The sequence below is a fragment of the Bipolaris sorokiniana genome, assembly GCF_000338995.1.
Source record: "Bipolaris sorokiniana ND90Pr unplaced genomic scaffold COCSAscaffold_1, whole genome shotgun sequence".
NCBI classification, from domain to species: domain Eukaryota; kingdom Fungi; phylum Ascomycota; class Dothideomycetes; order Pleosporales; family Pleosporaceae; genus Bipolaris; species Bipolaris sorokiniana.
The window spans coordinates 322,125-337,508 of NW_006911895.1; the positions used below are offsets into that span (position 1 = coordinate 322,125).

General features: G+C 51.8%; 6 protein-coding genes and 1 pseudogene across 7 annotated transcripts; 3 read left to right on the plus strand and 4 right to left on the minus strand.

Annotated features, from left to right (window-relative positions):
• Positions 1-2,204: 2,204 nt before the first annotated feature.
• COCSADRAFT_205865 (uncharacterized protein) lies at positions 2,205-5,496 on the plus strand. The gene is made up of 5 exons (XM_007696306.1): positions 2,205-2,365; positions 2,574-2,694; positions 2,759-2,799; positions 2,857-3,289; positions 3,344-5,496. Exons 1-5 carry the CDS (start codon positions 2,329-2,331, stop codon positions 5,031-5,033), a joined length of 2,322 nt encoding a protein of 773 aa, XP_007694496.1. The 5' UTR covers positions 2,205-2,328; the 3' UTR covers positions 5,034-5,496.
• Positions 5,497-6,350: 854 nt separating this feature from the next.
• COCSADRAFT_130382 (uncharacterized protein) lies at positions 6,351-8,594 on the plus strand (the record flags this gene model as incomplete). The annotated part of the gene is made up of 3 exons (XM_007696307.1): positions 6,351-6,819; positions 6,873-6,952; positions 7,005-8,594. 3 exons carry the CDS (start codon positions 6,351-6,353, stop codon positions 8,394-8,396), a joined length of 1,941 nt encoding a protein of 646 aa, XP_007694497.1. The 3' UTR covers positions 8,397-8,594.
• An 876-nt stretch (positions 8,595-9,470) lies between these two features.
• COCSADRAFT_t7 lies at positions 9,471-9,541 on the minus strand (annotated as a pseudogene). The gene has a single exon. The product of its transcript is annotated as a tRNA-OTHER (tRNA).
• Positions 9,542-9,915: 374 nt separating this feature from the next.
• On the minus strand, positions 9,916-10,678 carry COCSADRAFT_340828 (uncharacterized protein). The gene has a single exon (XM_007696308.1). The coding sequence runs from the start codon at positions 10,588-10,590 to the stop codon at positions 10,072-10,074; it is 519 nt and encodes a 172-aa protein (XP_007694498.1). The 5' UTR covers positions 10,591-10,678; the 3' UTR covers positions 9,916-10,071.
• Positions 10,679-11,804: 1,126 nt separating this feature from the next.
• COCSADRAFT_130386 (uncharacterized protein) lies at positions 11,805-12,854 on the minus strand. The gene is made up of 2 exons (XM_007696309.1): positions 12,694-12,854; positions 11,805-12,644 (listed from the first exon to the last, which is right to left on the minus strand). The coding sequence occupies exons 1-2, from the start codon at positions 12,765-12,767 to the stop codon at positions 12,119-12,121; spliced, it is 600 nt and encodes a 199-aa protein (XP_007694499.1). The 5' UTR covers positions 12,768-12,854; the 3' UTR covers positions 11,805-12,118.
• Positions 12,855-12,993: 139 nt separating this feature from the next.
• Positions 12,994-14,151, plus strand: COCSADRAFT_194937 (uncharacterized protein). The gene is made up of 3 exons (XM_007696310.1): positions 12,994-13,218; positions 13,270-13,339; positions 13,400-14,151. The coding sequence occupies exons 1-3, from the start codon at positions 13,001-13,003 to the stop codon at positions 13,898-13,900; spliced, it is 789 nt and encodes a 262-aa protein (XP_007694500.1). The 5' UTR covers positions 12,994-13,000; the 3' UTR covers positions 13,901-14,151.
• Positions 14,124-15,032, minus strand: COCSADRAFT_155288 (uncharacterized protein; the record flags this gene model as incomplete). The annotated part of the gene is made up of 1 exon (XM_007696311.1): positions 14,124-15,032. One exon carries the CDS (start codon positions 15,030-15,032, stop codon positions 14,124-14,126), a length of 909 nt encoding a protein of 302 aa, XP_007694501.1.
• Positions 15,033-15,384: the final 352 nt, after the last annotated feature.

Below are 15,384 nucleotides of genomic sequence, written 5' to 3' on the forward strand. Positions count from 1 at the left end.
GATCTCGATGACAGCAGTGGAGTGGACCTTGGTACAAGGCCTGGAGTAGATGGGCGTGCAAGAGCGAAGATTACGCTTGTAGGCAACATTGCGCACACAGACGCACACAGGCGAGGCAGAGGGTCGGAGGCACATGCAGCAGAGCAGAGTAGAACAGTGGATGGTTGAGGGGAGGGTTGCGACAGGCTTGGCAACATGTGCTATGGCAAAAAGGCACATGCTGTGGGCACGGCAGGCCGATCGCTGCAGCTTATCAGCGGCGGGAGTCCCAAGGTCGAGTAAGTGGCAGCAGGAAAGTGTTGTCGAGTGCGTGTGTGCTGGCACCAGGGGCCCCGACCGCCGCGATTGTGGTTCTGGTATGATTTTGCAGATGCAGCTGCGGCTCGGGTGCGGGAAGCTATCGGAGCCGTGCGTCGTCGTGTTGTGAGTGTGTACTTGTGCCTGTGCCAGAGTCGGTATCGGTGTCGGTGTCGGTGTCGGTGTCCATGGTGTAGTGTACGACTGACTACCATGATAAGTTGCAGCGGCGGTGCGGCCGTTATGAAGGTCCGCAGTGTCCGCAGTGGGTAAGCAAGTGCAAGCAAGGAGCAAGGACAGGAACAGGGCGGGCAGGACAAGAACCAATATCCAGGGCCCTTCGGTGGGCGCAGCTCCTCCTGGCTCCAGGCTCCTAGTTGCTGGCCAGGCAGGGCGCCCCCTTTTCGGGGGGGAAGAGCGAGAGCGAATGCTACGACTATGACTACTGGCAACCGTTGGGAGACGACGGGCCTTGACAGCGGTTGCACGGCGCCAGTTGGCCGGAGGCAAAATGGGCGTTGGGACGGGACGTCTTGGCCCACGCAGCTCGAACGTCGACGTCAGACGCACGGAGCTCTTGGACGCCGGCCAGCTTGGCTGCGGCTAGGCGCTGACGCCGGGGACATGAATGTACCCAAGTATCTACAGGAGTACCGTATGTATTGATTGATGTATGTACGAGCATATACGTAAGGAGAGCAGACGGAGTACTACGACTACACTGACTACTCGTGTCAGGCTGCTCCACTTCCACCGACATATATATATATATATATATATATACCGATGGATGTACATCCTCGCCCATCCAGGCAGTAGTCGTTGGGTACGACGCCCGACGTGCAGGTCCGGTAATGGCGCCTCAGATCTCCCTGTGGTGTGGTGTGGTGTGTGGGCGGCCCACACAGGGAGAAGCGGATCTCCATGCTCATGGTTAGTGGTGGTCGGGGTGCCGCGCAAGCATGCTGGCAGTCCACAGTTCGGCGCCGATCCCACTACAGCCTGGCTATTGTTGGCTTGTTGGCCTTGCTTGTTGGCCCTGTTGATGCTGCGTTGCTGCGTTGCTGCTACTGCTCCTCATCCTTCCACTATGCATGTCCTCTGCCTCCGTCCTTCCGTCCCTTTCGCCCTCCCTCCCTCCATATGCATGTCTGTCTCCCACTCACCCACATTCATCGTACACTCGCATTTGACCAAGCACTCCCCGTCTGCGCATCCTCGCTGCTGTTACCGCCGCCGTCGCAAGACACGGCGCCACGGCAGCGCATGTGCCCTTTTTTTGATCAAGCAAAAACAATGACGATACACAGCACGGCCCCGCCCATAATAAATAAGCCATGCGCCTGGCGGCCACTGCGATAAGTGCCAGGCCTGTCGCCCAAAGCATCCTAGCGGCTCCCAGTAGAGCCTGTGTGCGGGATATCAAGCAATGCTCGCGGGCCTGGCAGTGCATCAGCCCTTGCTGACCTCTAGCCTCTCAGTGCGCTTCTTCGTCCGCCCACTGCTCCGCTGCTGCCCATCATACAAACCTCTTCCCTTGCTCGACTCCCTCTGCTTTGCATTTCTTGTTGTTCGCTCCCGCTCGCTTTTGCCAGAGAGCCTGTTGCGCGCTCATTGCGTGAAGCCTCGCCTCCCCCTCTTCACGCCTTCGCCATTGCAGTAGCGGCAGCTTCCCACTCCTCCGCCCCGACCACACCGTCACGACCCACCACTTACCCTCTCGTCCTGCCTCAGCCTGCGCCTTTGCTTGCTTGCTCGCTCGCTCTCTCTCTCCCCCATTCATCCCTCCCTCTCTTATGAACCACCCCGAATCTCTTCCGTGATTCGTCTCTCGCCGACCTCTGCACGCTCGTTTCCCTTACTATCTTAATCGATAATTCCCTCCGCTGCCGCCGCCTGGGTCATTGCACCGCCATCGCGATCCACCCAAGCCCGGCCCTAATCGCCAACTTTTTGGTTCCCTCCTCACCCTCTGCAGCCCGAGCTGTTCTCCTCTCTCACTCTCAGTCCACCACCCATATCCACGCCGATATGGCTCCAGCTGTTCCGCGATTACGCATTCTCTCAGGTGCGTCATCAGTCCACGGCCGTCGTGCCATTGCCGGCCCTTCCATATATCCCTTGCACACACACGCACACACATATCTACATACACCACAAACACGCACACACATCCTCTGCCTGTGCTGTTCAAGTTTCAAGACTTCTTCCTATCTCGCCTGCAACCCCTTCAATTCTACACACTGATTCAATCGACAACTGCTGACATTCCATAGTGGGCGGCAACGCCGTATCAGCCTTCTTATCATGGCGGCTGCAAGCCACCAACGCCTGCGACGTTACCCTTGTCTGGAAGTCGGGATACGACAGCGTCGCTCAATATGGCATCTCATTCAAGTGCGTATTCTCCATCTGCGAGCTGCCCCCTCTCTCCCCTGACTCGGTCGCTAACACGTCATAGATCAGCACTTTACGGTAATGAGCGGTTCAAGCCATATGCTGGTATGTCCCTTAGACGGTCTCCCAAAACTCTAGAACGCAGCTAACGCCATCCATTAGTCGTTCGCACTCCGGAAGATGCCGCCCATTCTTCCAAGCAGCCTTTCGACTACGTGCTTCTCTGCGTCAAGGCCCTCCCCGATGTATACGATATTGCCAACATTATCGAATCCGTCGTCTCCCCTCAACACACGTGCATCCTTATGAACACAACACATAGTCTCGGTGTCGAATCATATCTTGAGCAACGCTTTCCCACAAATGTCGTGCTTTCATTGGTATCAGGAGCAGAGATTTCGCAGCTTGGAGCTAGCGAGTTCGAGCACAAGGGTGCAACAAACATCTGGGTTGGTCCCGCCAACAAGAACGCAAACATTCCCCCGCAGATTCAGTCGGACATGGCCGAGGCTCTTGCCATGACTTTGAGCTCTGGACAGGTTGACTGCAAGGTCTCCCAAAACATCCGACAACAACAGTACGAGCGAATGATAGGGTGAGTTTCGCATTCCTCATGTTACACACTCATACACCCACTAACGCTGTGCAGCCCAATCGCATTCCATCCCGCCAGTGTCTTGTTCGAAACACCCAATCACGCCGAATTATTAGAAAAGGTTGGCGTGCGCCCTTTGGTCAATGGCGTGCTGGACGAGATTCTCGCACTGGCAAAAGCCTCTGGCTGCTCTTTTCCGGCCGATTTCCGCGAAAAGACGTACCAAGACATGATTCGCCCCCAAGAGCACAACAGTACCATGTGGCTCGATTTCGAGGCCAAGCGGCCCATGGAGATTGAGACATATCTTGGTGCCCCCTTGAAGCTTGCACAAGAAGCCGGCGTTGCTGTCCCGCGAATCGAAACATTGTATGCGACGCTCCATCATATTAACATTGTGAACCGAAACCGCCCGGCAGCACCCGCTGTTGCACCCATACAGCCATCCCAAAACGGCATGCAGCCACCACCAAGAATGTCTTCAGCTCCCATGCCGCGAGGACCCCCTTCACAAGGTGCCATGATGAACGGAAACGGTCCAATCAAGGGCGGCCCTCGTCCAGGCAGTCGTGCTCCTTCTGTCAACGGCGGTCCCCCCATGGCGCGTCGTGGACCCCCTCCCGGCCCCAATGGCTACCCTCCAAGGATGAATGGCCCCCCAAACGGGCAGCGACGTCCTTCAATTGAAGGAGGGGGAGACCTCGAAGAGTTTTCACACCTTATGCTCTATGATGACATGGTGCCAGATGGCCCCAACGGCGGTCCTTATGAGAGCGCAGGCAACGCTTCCAACATGTCACTTCGAGAACGAGAACTGATGCTGAGACAGCGGGAACTGCAGATTAGAGAGCAGGAGATGAACATGCGACGTGGACCTGGCGGACCTGGAGGCCCTATGGGTCGCGGTGGCCCCATGGGACCAATGGGTCCCGGTATGGGTCCCGGTCCTGGTATGGGTCGAGGAAGGCCTCCAGCGCCTCCCTCCATGGCCGGTTTTGACGATGACGACGACGATGGTGACGACTTCTTCGACCCCATGGGAGGCCGACCAATGATTGACCCGGACAATTTTGATATGATGAGCGTCACGTCACGCCGCAACCGCTCAGCGCCCAGTGCCAAGCAGATTCGCCAGAACCCCGAGGGTACAGGCTTCGGACCTTTACCCAACAGAGGGCCGAGAAATCCCTTTTCGCGTTCCGGTGCAAACAAGAATCGGAGTAGTGCTCGCCTGATGGCGGACGTTCCGGGCCTTCATGACTCGATCATGAACAACCCGCTCATGGGCTACTCGTCTGACCGTTACGGCCATGTCGATCGTGGTGCTATGGGTGCACAATCGAGAACTAACTCGCTCACATCAGCCCGTCTTGACGATATTTCAGGCGGCGCCGGTTATGGTGCCTATCCTAACCCAAACGGTCGACGAATGAGCCAGTCACCAGGTAACCCTCTCAGCCCCGGCCCCAGGCCTGGGGGCCGACCCTCACCACCCAACGGGTATGCGCACAACGGCATGCCACCAAACGGAAGACCCTCGCCTCCCGGTATGGCACAACCAGGGGTGCCACAACATGTTGAACAGCACGCTGGGGTGAGCAATCTGTACCCGCCCAAGTCTCGTCCCCAAGTTCGCAGTCTGACTGGAAGCGCTTCCAACAGTAGCGCGGCTCTAGATTCTGAAAACTCTGCGCATAGCAGCCAAAGTAGCCTAGGCCCGCGTCCCCCGGTGGGCGTTCGGTAATGGGGAATCATGTCCGACTTTGATTTGGTAGCCATTGGTTTTGAGCATGTTGGCATTTTGCATGGGCATTGTTTTCCAGCTCTGGCGACACTGGCGAAATCATCTACTGCTTTTCCATGGACACACATGGTTTTCCTTTCCTTTTCCGGGACCACGGCTTGCGAAACACTCGAGGCGACTCCTTTTTTTCCACTTCTCATCGATTTCTTCTACAAACACATTGGCACAGCAAAATCATTACTAAAGAACCGACCAAACACACCCAAGCAGTTCCGACTGGGGTCGGGACAGTATTACGAAGCGCCTAGGCTTTGCCAGAAGGCGGATATTTAATGACGAATAGAAATGGGTGGGAAAGGGGCACACATTTGACGTAAACGGACTGGCCATGCGATTACCAGGCCTGTAGTCATCGGGATTTCTCTTTTGTCACTATGGTACATACTTGTAGAGTGTTGTTTGCAGCGTCCGCACCAGCCTCTCCTTGTCGTTTTGGCCTTCTCTCTACGGGTCGCCTATTGAGGCAGCCCACTAATCGTGTTTTTCCTTGATTGCATTGGTTTTTATTGTCAGTGGAGGGTTGGTGTCTACTCGTGCCACCTGTTTGCTATACTTCGGAGTTTTCGATATACATCACATGGATTTAGCTGCTTGTAATTTTGTGGCATTCACTTCTACTTTTGTTGCCAGGAGGGCTCAAGCTGTTACAAGCCGGGGGTGTATAAGTACTGCCTTTGGGCGAGTATGGTATGTCTTTCTTTCTTGAGTCTTTCTTTGTTTCTTATCTCTTAGTGGGATTTGGGGGAGCATCATGGTAGCTCAGCACACACTCACACACAAAAGCAAACGAAGCGTTTCCTTGTCTGACATGTGACAGCCGGTGCATAAGTAGCAATGTGAATGTGCTGGCAAGCCAACAAGTACAATGTTTAGTGATGTTCTAGTCGAGTGCTATAGAACGGGTCCAGTGCTTTGTCAGATGGAATGCCCAGAGAATGGGGTCATGAGGCAGAGGAGAGGTGACAGTAGCGCCGAGGGACATGCGCAGGCTTCACGATGCGATGCCACCGGCTGCATGTTCCGGGGTGGCAGTGGTTAGCGTAGCGTGCCATGTCGCGACGCAAAGGCACGGATGCTCTGGTACCGACGTCCCGTCTTCTGGCCAATGGCACGAAACTGAAGGCATCCTGTCTCGTGTCTCACCGCATTGGCATGCAGGCTTATGGTGTTGACGCATGTCCATTCAACGCCCAAGCCCCCCAGTCCGCCTGCCCCTCGTCGTTCGTCATAGTTGGTAAAGGCGGGGCAGCTACTACTATGAGCAGCATTGGTACCACCAACGCCCACCGCCGCAGCAGCAGCTGGAACGGCTCGCTGTCCAGCCCAAGTAAAGCCACGCGCCCGTCGCAGAGCCCAAGGCATACCCAGTATTTCGCCCGGTCAGAAAACACTTCCAGGCGGCCTCTTGTGACCCACACAGTAGCCACTGTACTTGTTCTCCTGCTAGCGCTTGCTACCGGTTTCTTCGCACCCCACCTTCCACACGCCATCGTCCGCATCCTTGACAGAGAGCAAGCTCCTTCCATAACCCTCCGAAACCCCTTCGTCCTACAAGAACCCCCAGTCTGCCCCAAACCAGAGCAACACGTCGAGTTCGTCGGTACCTTCAACAGAAACCACAAGCGCAGCATGGCTCTCGCCGACCAGGCCAAGCAGGTCGCCGCCGAATTTGACTTTAGCGACGATGCCGTCAACAAGGCCGTCAAGGAATTCATAAGGGAGATGGGTATGCATGCGCCCATCTTGTGTTACTCTATCCACCCGCTGACAGGCGCGCAGACGAGGGCCTAGAGAGGAAGGGCACCGAAATGAGCCAGATCCCCTCCTACGTGACTGCCGTTCCCAATGGCACGGAAAAGGTACACTTCCAATGAATCCGCACGTGAGCGAACCTATCTCTAAACCAAACAGGGTCTCTACATGGCTGTTGACTTGGGCGGCACCAACTTCCGTGTCTGCTCCATCAAGCTACATGGTAACACCACCTTCTCCATTACCCAGAGCAAAGTCGCCATTCCTCGCGACCTCATGGTTGCCAAGACGTCCAAGGAGCTCTTTTCCTTCCTTGCAAAGCAGATTGAAGCTTTCCTGAAAGCCCACCACGAAGAACACTATGCCGGGACTCTCCGACGCAGGGAAGGAAAGGCAGGCCAGCCAGAAGAGGAGGAAATCTTCAACCTAGGCTTCACCTTTTCCTTCCCAGTCCAGCAAATAGGCATCAACAAGGGCCTGTTGATGCGCTGGACAAAGGGCTTCGACATTGAAGATGCTATTGGTAAGGACGTCTGTGCCCTGCTCCAGGCGGAGATTGATGCGCTACACCTCCCCGTCAAAGTGGCTGCCTTAGTCAACGACACCGTTGGAACTCTCATGGCACGCTCATATACTTCTCCCGGAAAGACTGGAACCTTACTCGGAGCCATCTTCGGAACAGGTACCAACGGAGCGTATGTAGAAAAGCTGGCCAAGGTCTCAAAGCTCACCCAGGATAAAGAAGTGGGTGAATATGACAAATCCACAGGTGAGATGGTTGTCAATACTGAGTGGGGTTCGTTTGATAACTCGCTGCGCACCCTGCCCAACAGCCCGTACGATATCGAGCTTGACAAGAACTCGGTGAATCCCGGTATCCAGATGTTTGAGAAGCGCGTATCAGGCATGTTCCTGGGTGAGCTTCTGCGTCTTGCTCTGCTCAAGCTCATCAAGGACCCCAAGGTCCCGCTCTTCACTGACGACAACTCATCATCCAACGATGTGCACAGCACTACACAAATTCATGATGGCAGCCCAATATGGAAACAGTGGGGCATTGACACGAGCTTCCTCAGTGTATGCGCTGGTGACCACAGCCCTGGTCTGCGCATGCTGAGACAAACTCTTGACAAGGAGTATGATATTTCCGCTGTCAGCGCCGAAGACGCAGAGGCCGTCCGCGAAATCGCCGGAGCGATTGGCCGCCGTGCAGCTCGTCTCGCTGCGGTTGCCATTGCCGGTGTAGTAATCAACACTGGCCGTCTGAACCAGTCTGCGGCGACTGCCACCACTGAGCAGAAGGCAGGTGTTGAGCCCCCACGCGGCGACGTCGACAGTGAGCAGGGCGAAGAAATCGACATTGGTGTCGACGGCTCGCTAGTCGAGTTTTACCCCAACTTTGAGGAGTACATTCGCGAGGCCCTGCGTGCTGTTCCCGAGATTGGCGTCAAAGGAGAGAAGAGGATCCGGATCGGTATCGCAAAGGACGGTTCCGGCGTCGGGGCCGCATTGATTGCTCTTGTTGCCGGAAAAGTTGCCTCGCCACAATAAAGTAATATGTTGCTTGAAGGCTGGAGGCTCTATCCCGCATGAGCATGTATGGTTCGTTTTTTTTTTCAACACCAACAACATGAATGGGCATATACGACCTCAGTTCACATGTACATAGAACGCACGTACTCGACATGCGTACATTCTTATCTCCAAGCAAAGAAAACAAGTTAGAGAAAAAAAAAAAACACGATTGATACTTTTGTTTCGAGATAGAAAAGACGGGAACCGGGATTTTGTTTTGCTCTCACACGCACAGAGTCCGAGACTCCGTTACCCTCAACTAAGTCAGCCAGCCAGCCTTATCTACACCCAACAATATCCTGAAAAGGAAAGAGGGCATACCAAACCCGCAGACCCTTACGCTTCTTCTTTACCGTTCGTTTTTTCTCCCCTATTTCCGCTTCTTCGAGCACTTACGCACCGCACTGTCCATCCATCCCCGAGGAAACAACCTAAAAAGCACAGTGAAAAGCACGTGCACATGTCTTTAGAGTAAAGAAACAAGAAAAACACAGCACTGACCCCCGCCCCTTCTCTTCTCATCCCTTCCCTTTCGCGAAAAAAAAAGTTTGAGTCTGAGCTTGAATTTAGGGCTTTGGCGACGTTAACGCGGGAACGGGGTCAGGGACTTTTGGTTGCCCCTCCTTGTGTTATTCTTGTCTTGGTGGATTTGTTGTGCACGGACTGTTTGCTTGTGAGATTTAGTGTTTGCTGATATCGGCGGTAGTAATGGCTATGTATCTACTAAGATGTTTAGAAAGGACAACAAGGTTTTAATTTGCGTCCTTTTTAGGAGAGAGAGAAGGTGGTAAAGTTGGTGACAGCGGGGAAAGAATACGGGGTTTCGTGATGGTTGGGTTGGTGCATCGTAGGACTAGAGAGAGATAGCCGTGTCAAGTAAGAGGTTAATTCTAGTACTTATAGTATCTTCTATCAGGCCTTGAAAGAGGAAATGAAGAAAAAAAAATAGAGGGATACAAGAAATAGGTCGATGCGCTTTCTTTGCTCCAAGGACACAAAAAAAAGAGCCAACGCAGCATGATGCTGAGAGCAAAAAAGATAATTGTTGCTCGCCCGACCAGGGACTCGAACCCTGAGCCTTGAGATTAAAAGTCTCACGCGCTAACCAATCTAATCGAAGCTGTTAGACCGAGAATCCTCAAATTGAGAGGTGGTAGTATCTTACTGTGCCAGCCGGGCTATTATGCTCGATGGGGAAATGCAGATTTACGTTGATTATTTAGTTGATGAACGACAAAACACAAAGGATCAGGCGAGTGAGTAGCGTCAGTGTAGCGTTTTGCTGAGAGGGAATGCGATAAGTGATCTAGTGAGCTGCATAGGTAATAGAAAATGACTCATTGGGCGCGATGTTTAGGTGGGGAGGGTTCATGTCGTCATCGGTTTTTGCGGGATGTGGGGCAGCGGCTCGGAACATACGATCACCATTACCATAGCAGTCACATTCTTTGTTTTGAAATTCTGCTATCCACTGTGGAGTCTTTTTCAGATGTGTGTATATGTTTGTTCATTTTAACGTCTATGCCAGCGTCGAAATCGACTGACATTGGGCAATCTCACTATTTTCAAGACTAAAGTACAATGCTTCCTGATACCAAGACAACACAGTATTACCAAACCATACGTCGTCGAGCAACACAGTCATGCTTGCTCAGAGACGCGTATACCGTGTTATCTTCCTAACCTGATTTCTGACTTTATCAATGATGTTAGCAATCAAGGTACTTAACGAATTTGTGCGTGCGTCCCACCACTCGTCATCGTCCATCTCGCGCCATGTCTTGAGTTTGTGCTCCAGCACGAAGTCTTTGAAGTGTAGGGTTCGGCAGGGTATGTCGGGGCTATGGTGTATAGGCAGGGGCGGGTGCAAGACGCCGCTGTCAAGATTTGAAGCTCTTTTGTTCACTGTTCGTGTTGGATTCTTGGCTGCATGAAGAAGTGACTTTCGCTTGGTACGGTGCGAGGTTGCATCTCGGTTCGGCTTGAGGTAGAGCTGTTTGGGTACGATGGGTGCGGATTTATGGGCTTCGCGGTTGTTGGTGGACTCCGGCACGGTGAGGTTTTGTTCCATGAAGCGTACTGTATTTGTGCCATCGATGAAGCGGGTTGGTCTGGGGCTAGCCAGGTGAGTCTGCTTTCGGAAGAACATAGAATCCCTATTCGGAATCATTGGCGAGAAAGGATTGGTGTCTGAGCAAGGAATCAGGTGGACGGAGCTTTTGATGTGATTGTAAAGGCAGGCGACTCTCTGAACCCAGGATATCCTTTATATTTTGAGGGTGTCTGACTCTTTCAGGAGCGGCTTTCTTGGGAATTGACACAGCGTACGACATTATACTCTCTTTCATCCCACAGAAATATCTTGTGCAAGGTAAGAGCGTCTTTTGAGGATAATTTCAATTATACCTTTTTCATGCCATCTTTACGCCTGTAAGACATATCTTTGAAAGCAAACTCAAGTTTAGATAAGAAAAAGACACTGATTCAGAAGTGGGCATCAAAATTGCTACTTCCACACATTCTGGCACTTTCTCAGTATCTCAGCACCTCTAAATGTTTGCCTCAGTACCACAAAACATCCAATACCTCTTAAGGTTCGTTGGTAATGCTGTAAGACTGCTGCCCACTGCCATTCGTGGACAACGAAGCAGTAAACGATAGTTACTCAAACGCTCAGAAATCTGCAGTCGTTCTGTGAGTTCTGTAGCTAACAAACTCTTGAATACATTTTCTTATTCTGATGTATGAGTTGCAGCCCTCGTGATACCAGATTGAGCATTTGTCTCCTATTATGCTTACAGCTATAATAAGCAGTAATTTTGTTTCAGTTCGGGAGAAGTATAACGAAACAAACGAGAGAATATAGTCTTTCAAGAAAGGATAGGAGAAATAGCCAGTGAATTGATTTGACAAATCACTAATGCCAACTAATTAATAGGATTCTAGATAAAACTATCTAGCTACCACTTGTCCACACTGAAGCTGAAAGTTACAGCAAGAGTCCAGTTGGTGTTTTAAATACTTATTACAGCTTCAAAAGACATAGAGACATCGCGCAATATGAATTCTAGTCAATGACTCTATTACTGCAACCCGCGCCGTATTGATGTGTGTGTTGGCATGGCCATCGGTGAAGCTGGCACTAGCCTTATGTCTAGAAAAGGTACAGTATAGATCCCCTCACACTATGATGCAACGGAGCTAGTTGGCTAGGAGTTGACTAGAGGGTCTATGGATGATTTTGTCTGGATAGATGGATTGAGCTTGGTTTGGATTTTTAGCTAGACTGAGTACTGATGGTACCGGATATAGGATTGTAGACATGCTACAATTATTAGAAAAGGTTTCTATAGATGGTACATATTGGAATATGTACTCTATATTGGCTCGTGACATCTTTCTTGGCTAGCATTCTTCGCCTCTGGACACCCTTCGTATCCACACTATCATGGCCCAGAAAGCGGGCAGGAAGGCCCGGTTTAATGGGGGTTTTGGTGATGATCAACCTACCATACGTTGATACCCATATCTGGCTCCATTGGCATACACGGAATTGCCCAATAACTGAAAATCTCCGCTCTTCAGATAGCCACTATCCTGGTGATTTTCTCATTCATCTGGTAGGAGCGAGCTCGATTCGACAGATCAAGGTGGATCAATGTAGACCATCTCGACGTTTCCGTAGCTCAGGTCGCGGCTCATCCTTCAACACCGGTCGTCTTATCTTTCTTCCCGAAAAGCTCTTCGACCAACTCCACAAATTGTGCCATCGCCTCTTTTTCCTCTTGGTTGTCCTCCCCATTCCGAATCGCCTTCAACACCGCCATGGCATCTTTGTCCCCCTTCTTAGGTGTCCATCTCTCTTCTCTATCCTCCCAGTTCCTGCCGCCTCTTCCTCTACCCCTTCCTCTACCTCTTGACCCGCGTCCTCGAGACATGTTCCTCTCGAGCATACGCCGTCGTCTTTCGTCTTCAGGGTCGGGTTGTATGGTCTTGGCGTATACGCGTTGGAAGGTGGAGAGCAATATAGGGTTTGCTTTTATAAGGGCCTGGTATTTGGGGCTGGTGGCTAGAGTAGAGAAGTCGGTGCGGCTTTTGAGGTAGCGCGGTATAGGAGCGGGCGGTGGTGGTTGTGGGATGGTTGGCTTGGCGAGTTTTGATGTTGACGAGGCGGCGTCTTCTGGGTGGGTGACTTTATGTGTTTTGAAGCATGTCAATGAGCAGCTGTATATGTTAGTTTCTCTATCCTAGGGAGAAGCTGAATATGCCGTACTATGGAAGCGCGCAAGTTGGGCATTTGTATTTCTTTGGCTCTGTCTCGCAGACGCCGCAGAGAACCGTCGCCATTGTGTCCGGGTCGTTGAGTTTTAGTGAAAAAATGCCAGGGTGTAGATGCGCAAAGAACAAAATGAGCGGTGGGTTGAAAACAGGTCGTGTTAGAGTATCAGAGACTACGCGCGCAACCAGTCCAGAACTTTTGCCCTTGTAGACATTCCCAAAGCGGTTAAATCCCGCGGCGAAGTTCCACCACTCCACCAAGGTTTCGACGACCAATTCACTGCATCTCCGCTCACACAACAATGCCCTTCACGCCAACACTACGACAGCTGCCCTCGCGGCAAATAGGCCTATGGACATGTTCAGCATGCTCCCGTCCGCTCGCCAGAATACCGCGCGCCCGCAACCCCGTCTTTGCCGTGCAAAAATGCTTAAACACTACAAGAGCTGCGCAACATGGCACCGTACCGCGAATGGACCAAATGCACGCGCAATACAAAATGAAGAACAGAACCGTCATGTGAGAGCGAAGCGGATTCAATCCGGTGGAACAATCACTCAATGTGGACAGGAACTATGTATTTAGTGTAATAGTCGGTTTCGTAGCTATAACATACGGCTCAGTACCCATGTACAAAATGGTATTACTCCCCACCCCCCCATCTTGCCAATCCTACCTCCCACTAACTCTAATACTCAAGATCTGTCAACAAACAGGCTGGGGCGGCCAGCCCATCAAGTCCGCCGCGCACGGCGGTGATTCCAGCGTCTCCCCCGCCGAGCGCCTCAAACCAGTAACCAACCACCCCCGCATCCGCATAACCTTCAACGGCTCCGTCTCCGACGTGCTCCCTTGGAAATTCGTACCTCAGCAGCGAGAAGTACGCGTTCTCCCAGGCGAAACGGCACTAGCGTTCTACACAGCGACCAATAAGTCGCCCGAGGACATCATCGGCGTGGCGACGTACTCTGTTACGCCCGGCCAGGTGGCCCCGTATTTCAGCAAGATTCAATGTTTTTGCTTTGAAGAGCAGCGGTTAAATGCGGGGGAGACGGTGGATATGCCTGTTTTCTTTTACATTGACCCGGAGTTTGTGACGGATCCGAATATGAAGGGGATTGAGACTGTGACGCTGAGTTATACGTTTTTCAAGGCAAAGTATGACAAGGATGGGCATTTGAGGCCTGTGCCTATGGCGTGAAGGAGTGATTTTATTCTATGTTTTTGCTATCTTCTTTGTTTTCTCTATGGAAATGATTTTGTAAGATATGTAGTTGTACAGTATGTGGCTTCTCTGCTATTAGAGTGGTGTACAAGTTATGGTTCCTCTACTATCAGAGTAGTTTACGAGTCATGGTTTCTCTGTTGTTAGAGTGGCGCACAAGTCACTTGGTTGTCGAACTCTCTGCTGCTGTCAGAGTAGCCTACAAGTCACTGTATATCAAACCGGAGTGATCATAGTACTCTCGCTTTCCCTTGTCGCACAAGATCTCCTTTGCTTGGTTGATCTCGGCCATTTTTCTCGTGGCCTTTGCGCGATCCTCGCTCTTACAGCGATCAGGGTGCCACTTCAGGCTCAGAGCGCGATATGCCTTCTTGATATCGTCAGTCGTAGCGTTGCGGAAAATTTCGAGTACAGTGTAAAGATCTGTGCGAGGCTGAATACCTTCAGGCGCAAGAGGAAACTCACGATACGAGGAATAGGGTTTCGACGGCGGTGAGCGAGGATACTGGTGAGAACCAGAACTTTTACGCTGTCGTCGCGGCTTGGGGGAAACACTACGTGATCGGCGTCCTTCAGTCGTGTAATGTGCTTGTCGCGACCTGTTGCTTGAAGTGTTTGTTCCTGTACGCGGTGAATGAGGTGGTGTAGGTGGGTCAGCAGAGCACTCGTAGGAATACGTATACGATGCCCCCCATGACGTCTGTATGAACTCCACAGACGCGTACTCGTACTTGTCGTTTGGTGCTCTATCCTCTGCCCAATATTTCTGATTTGTTCGTGTACGAGGCTGCTTGGGGTAGTACTCAGGACCACAGGGAGACGAGGTCGAGGTACGTGACTCTGTAGTGTATGGACGGCGGTTTTCCTTTTCTTGCGCGAAACCATGACGACTGGGATGAGAAGGCGGGACACGCACTTCTGTAGTGTATGAATGACGGTTTTCGTTTTCTTGTGTATAAGTGTAACTGGTAGAAGGAGGAGACGGGCTGCAGCTTCGGAATGGACACCTAGGTTCTGACATCCGCAGTCGGTCGGATTGGCGGCGCATATCCTCTGAGTAGAGGGTGCCACGTTTGAAGAGGAAGGGGTCGTCAAGGAAGCTTTCCATTTCTGCGTATGTTGTAACTTTTTGTTTAGTTGTTGATGCTGAATGTATTTGGATAGTAATCCCAGAATGTTATCCGCTCTTTTTATACCCCAAATAGTCGACATTGTGAACTGTAGCATTGGGTATGGACAGCGCGATGGGTGATTTGGGTGACCTTGTGTAGGTTCAGTGTAGACGTAGGCGTAGAAGCCCTAGAATATTCAACTCCTTGTCAAACAGGCCGCCTACAAGCTGATAGAGTATTCTCTATTCTATATAGCTAAAAACTTCACGTCTCTAAAGTATGGTGTATCAGGACAGTGCATCGACCTCAATTCATCACGCCTTTTCGCCTCCTGTATGATATTTGACA

Excerpts from the sequence above, each read along its gene's own strand:
- COCSADRAFT_205865 (XM_007696306.1), top strand. The coding sequence starts at position 2,329 with ATGGCTCCAGCTGTTCCGCGATTACGCATTCTCTCAG. Across the intron at positions 2,366-2,573 it reads GCGATTACGCATTCTCTCAG|TGGGCGGCAACGCCGTATCA; the intron begins GTGCGTCATCAG and ends GACATTCCATAG. Across the intron at positions 3,290-3,343 it reads CAGTACGAGCGAATGATAGG|CCCAATCGCATTCCATCCCG; the intron begins GTGAGTTTCGCA and ends AACGCTGTGCAG.
- COCSADRAFT_130386 (XM_007696309.1), bottom strand. The coding sequence starts at position 12,767 with ATGGCGACGGTTCTCTGCGGCGTCTGCGAGACAGAGCCAAAGAAATAC. Across the intron at positions 12,645-12,693 it reads CCAACTTGCGCGCTTCCATA|CTGCTCATTGACATGCTTCA; the intron begins GTACGGCATATT and ends TAACATATACAG.
- COCSADRAFT_194937 (XM_007696310.1), top strand. The coding sequence starts at position 13,001 with ATGCCCTTCACGCCAACACTACGACAGCTGCCCTCGCGGCAAATAGGC. Across the intron at positions 13,219-13,269 it reads ATGAAGAACAGAACCGTCAT|GAACTATGTATTTAGTGTAA; the intron begins GTGAGAGCGAAG and ends CAATGTGGACAG. Across the intron at positions 13,340-13,399 it reads CAGTACCCATGTACAAAATG|ATCTGTCAACAAACAGGCTG; the intron begins GTATTACTCCCC and ends CTAATACTCAAG.
- COCSADRAFT_340828 (XM_007696308.1), bottom strand. The coding sequence starts at position 10,590 with ATGATTCCGAATAGGGATTCTATGTTCTTCCGAAAGCAGACTCACCTG.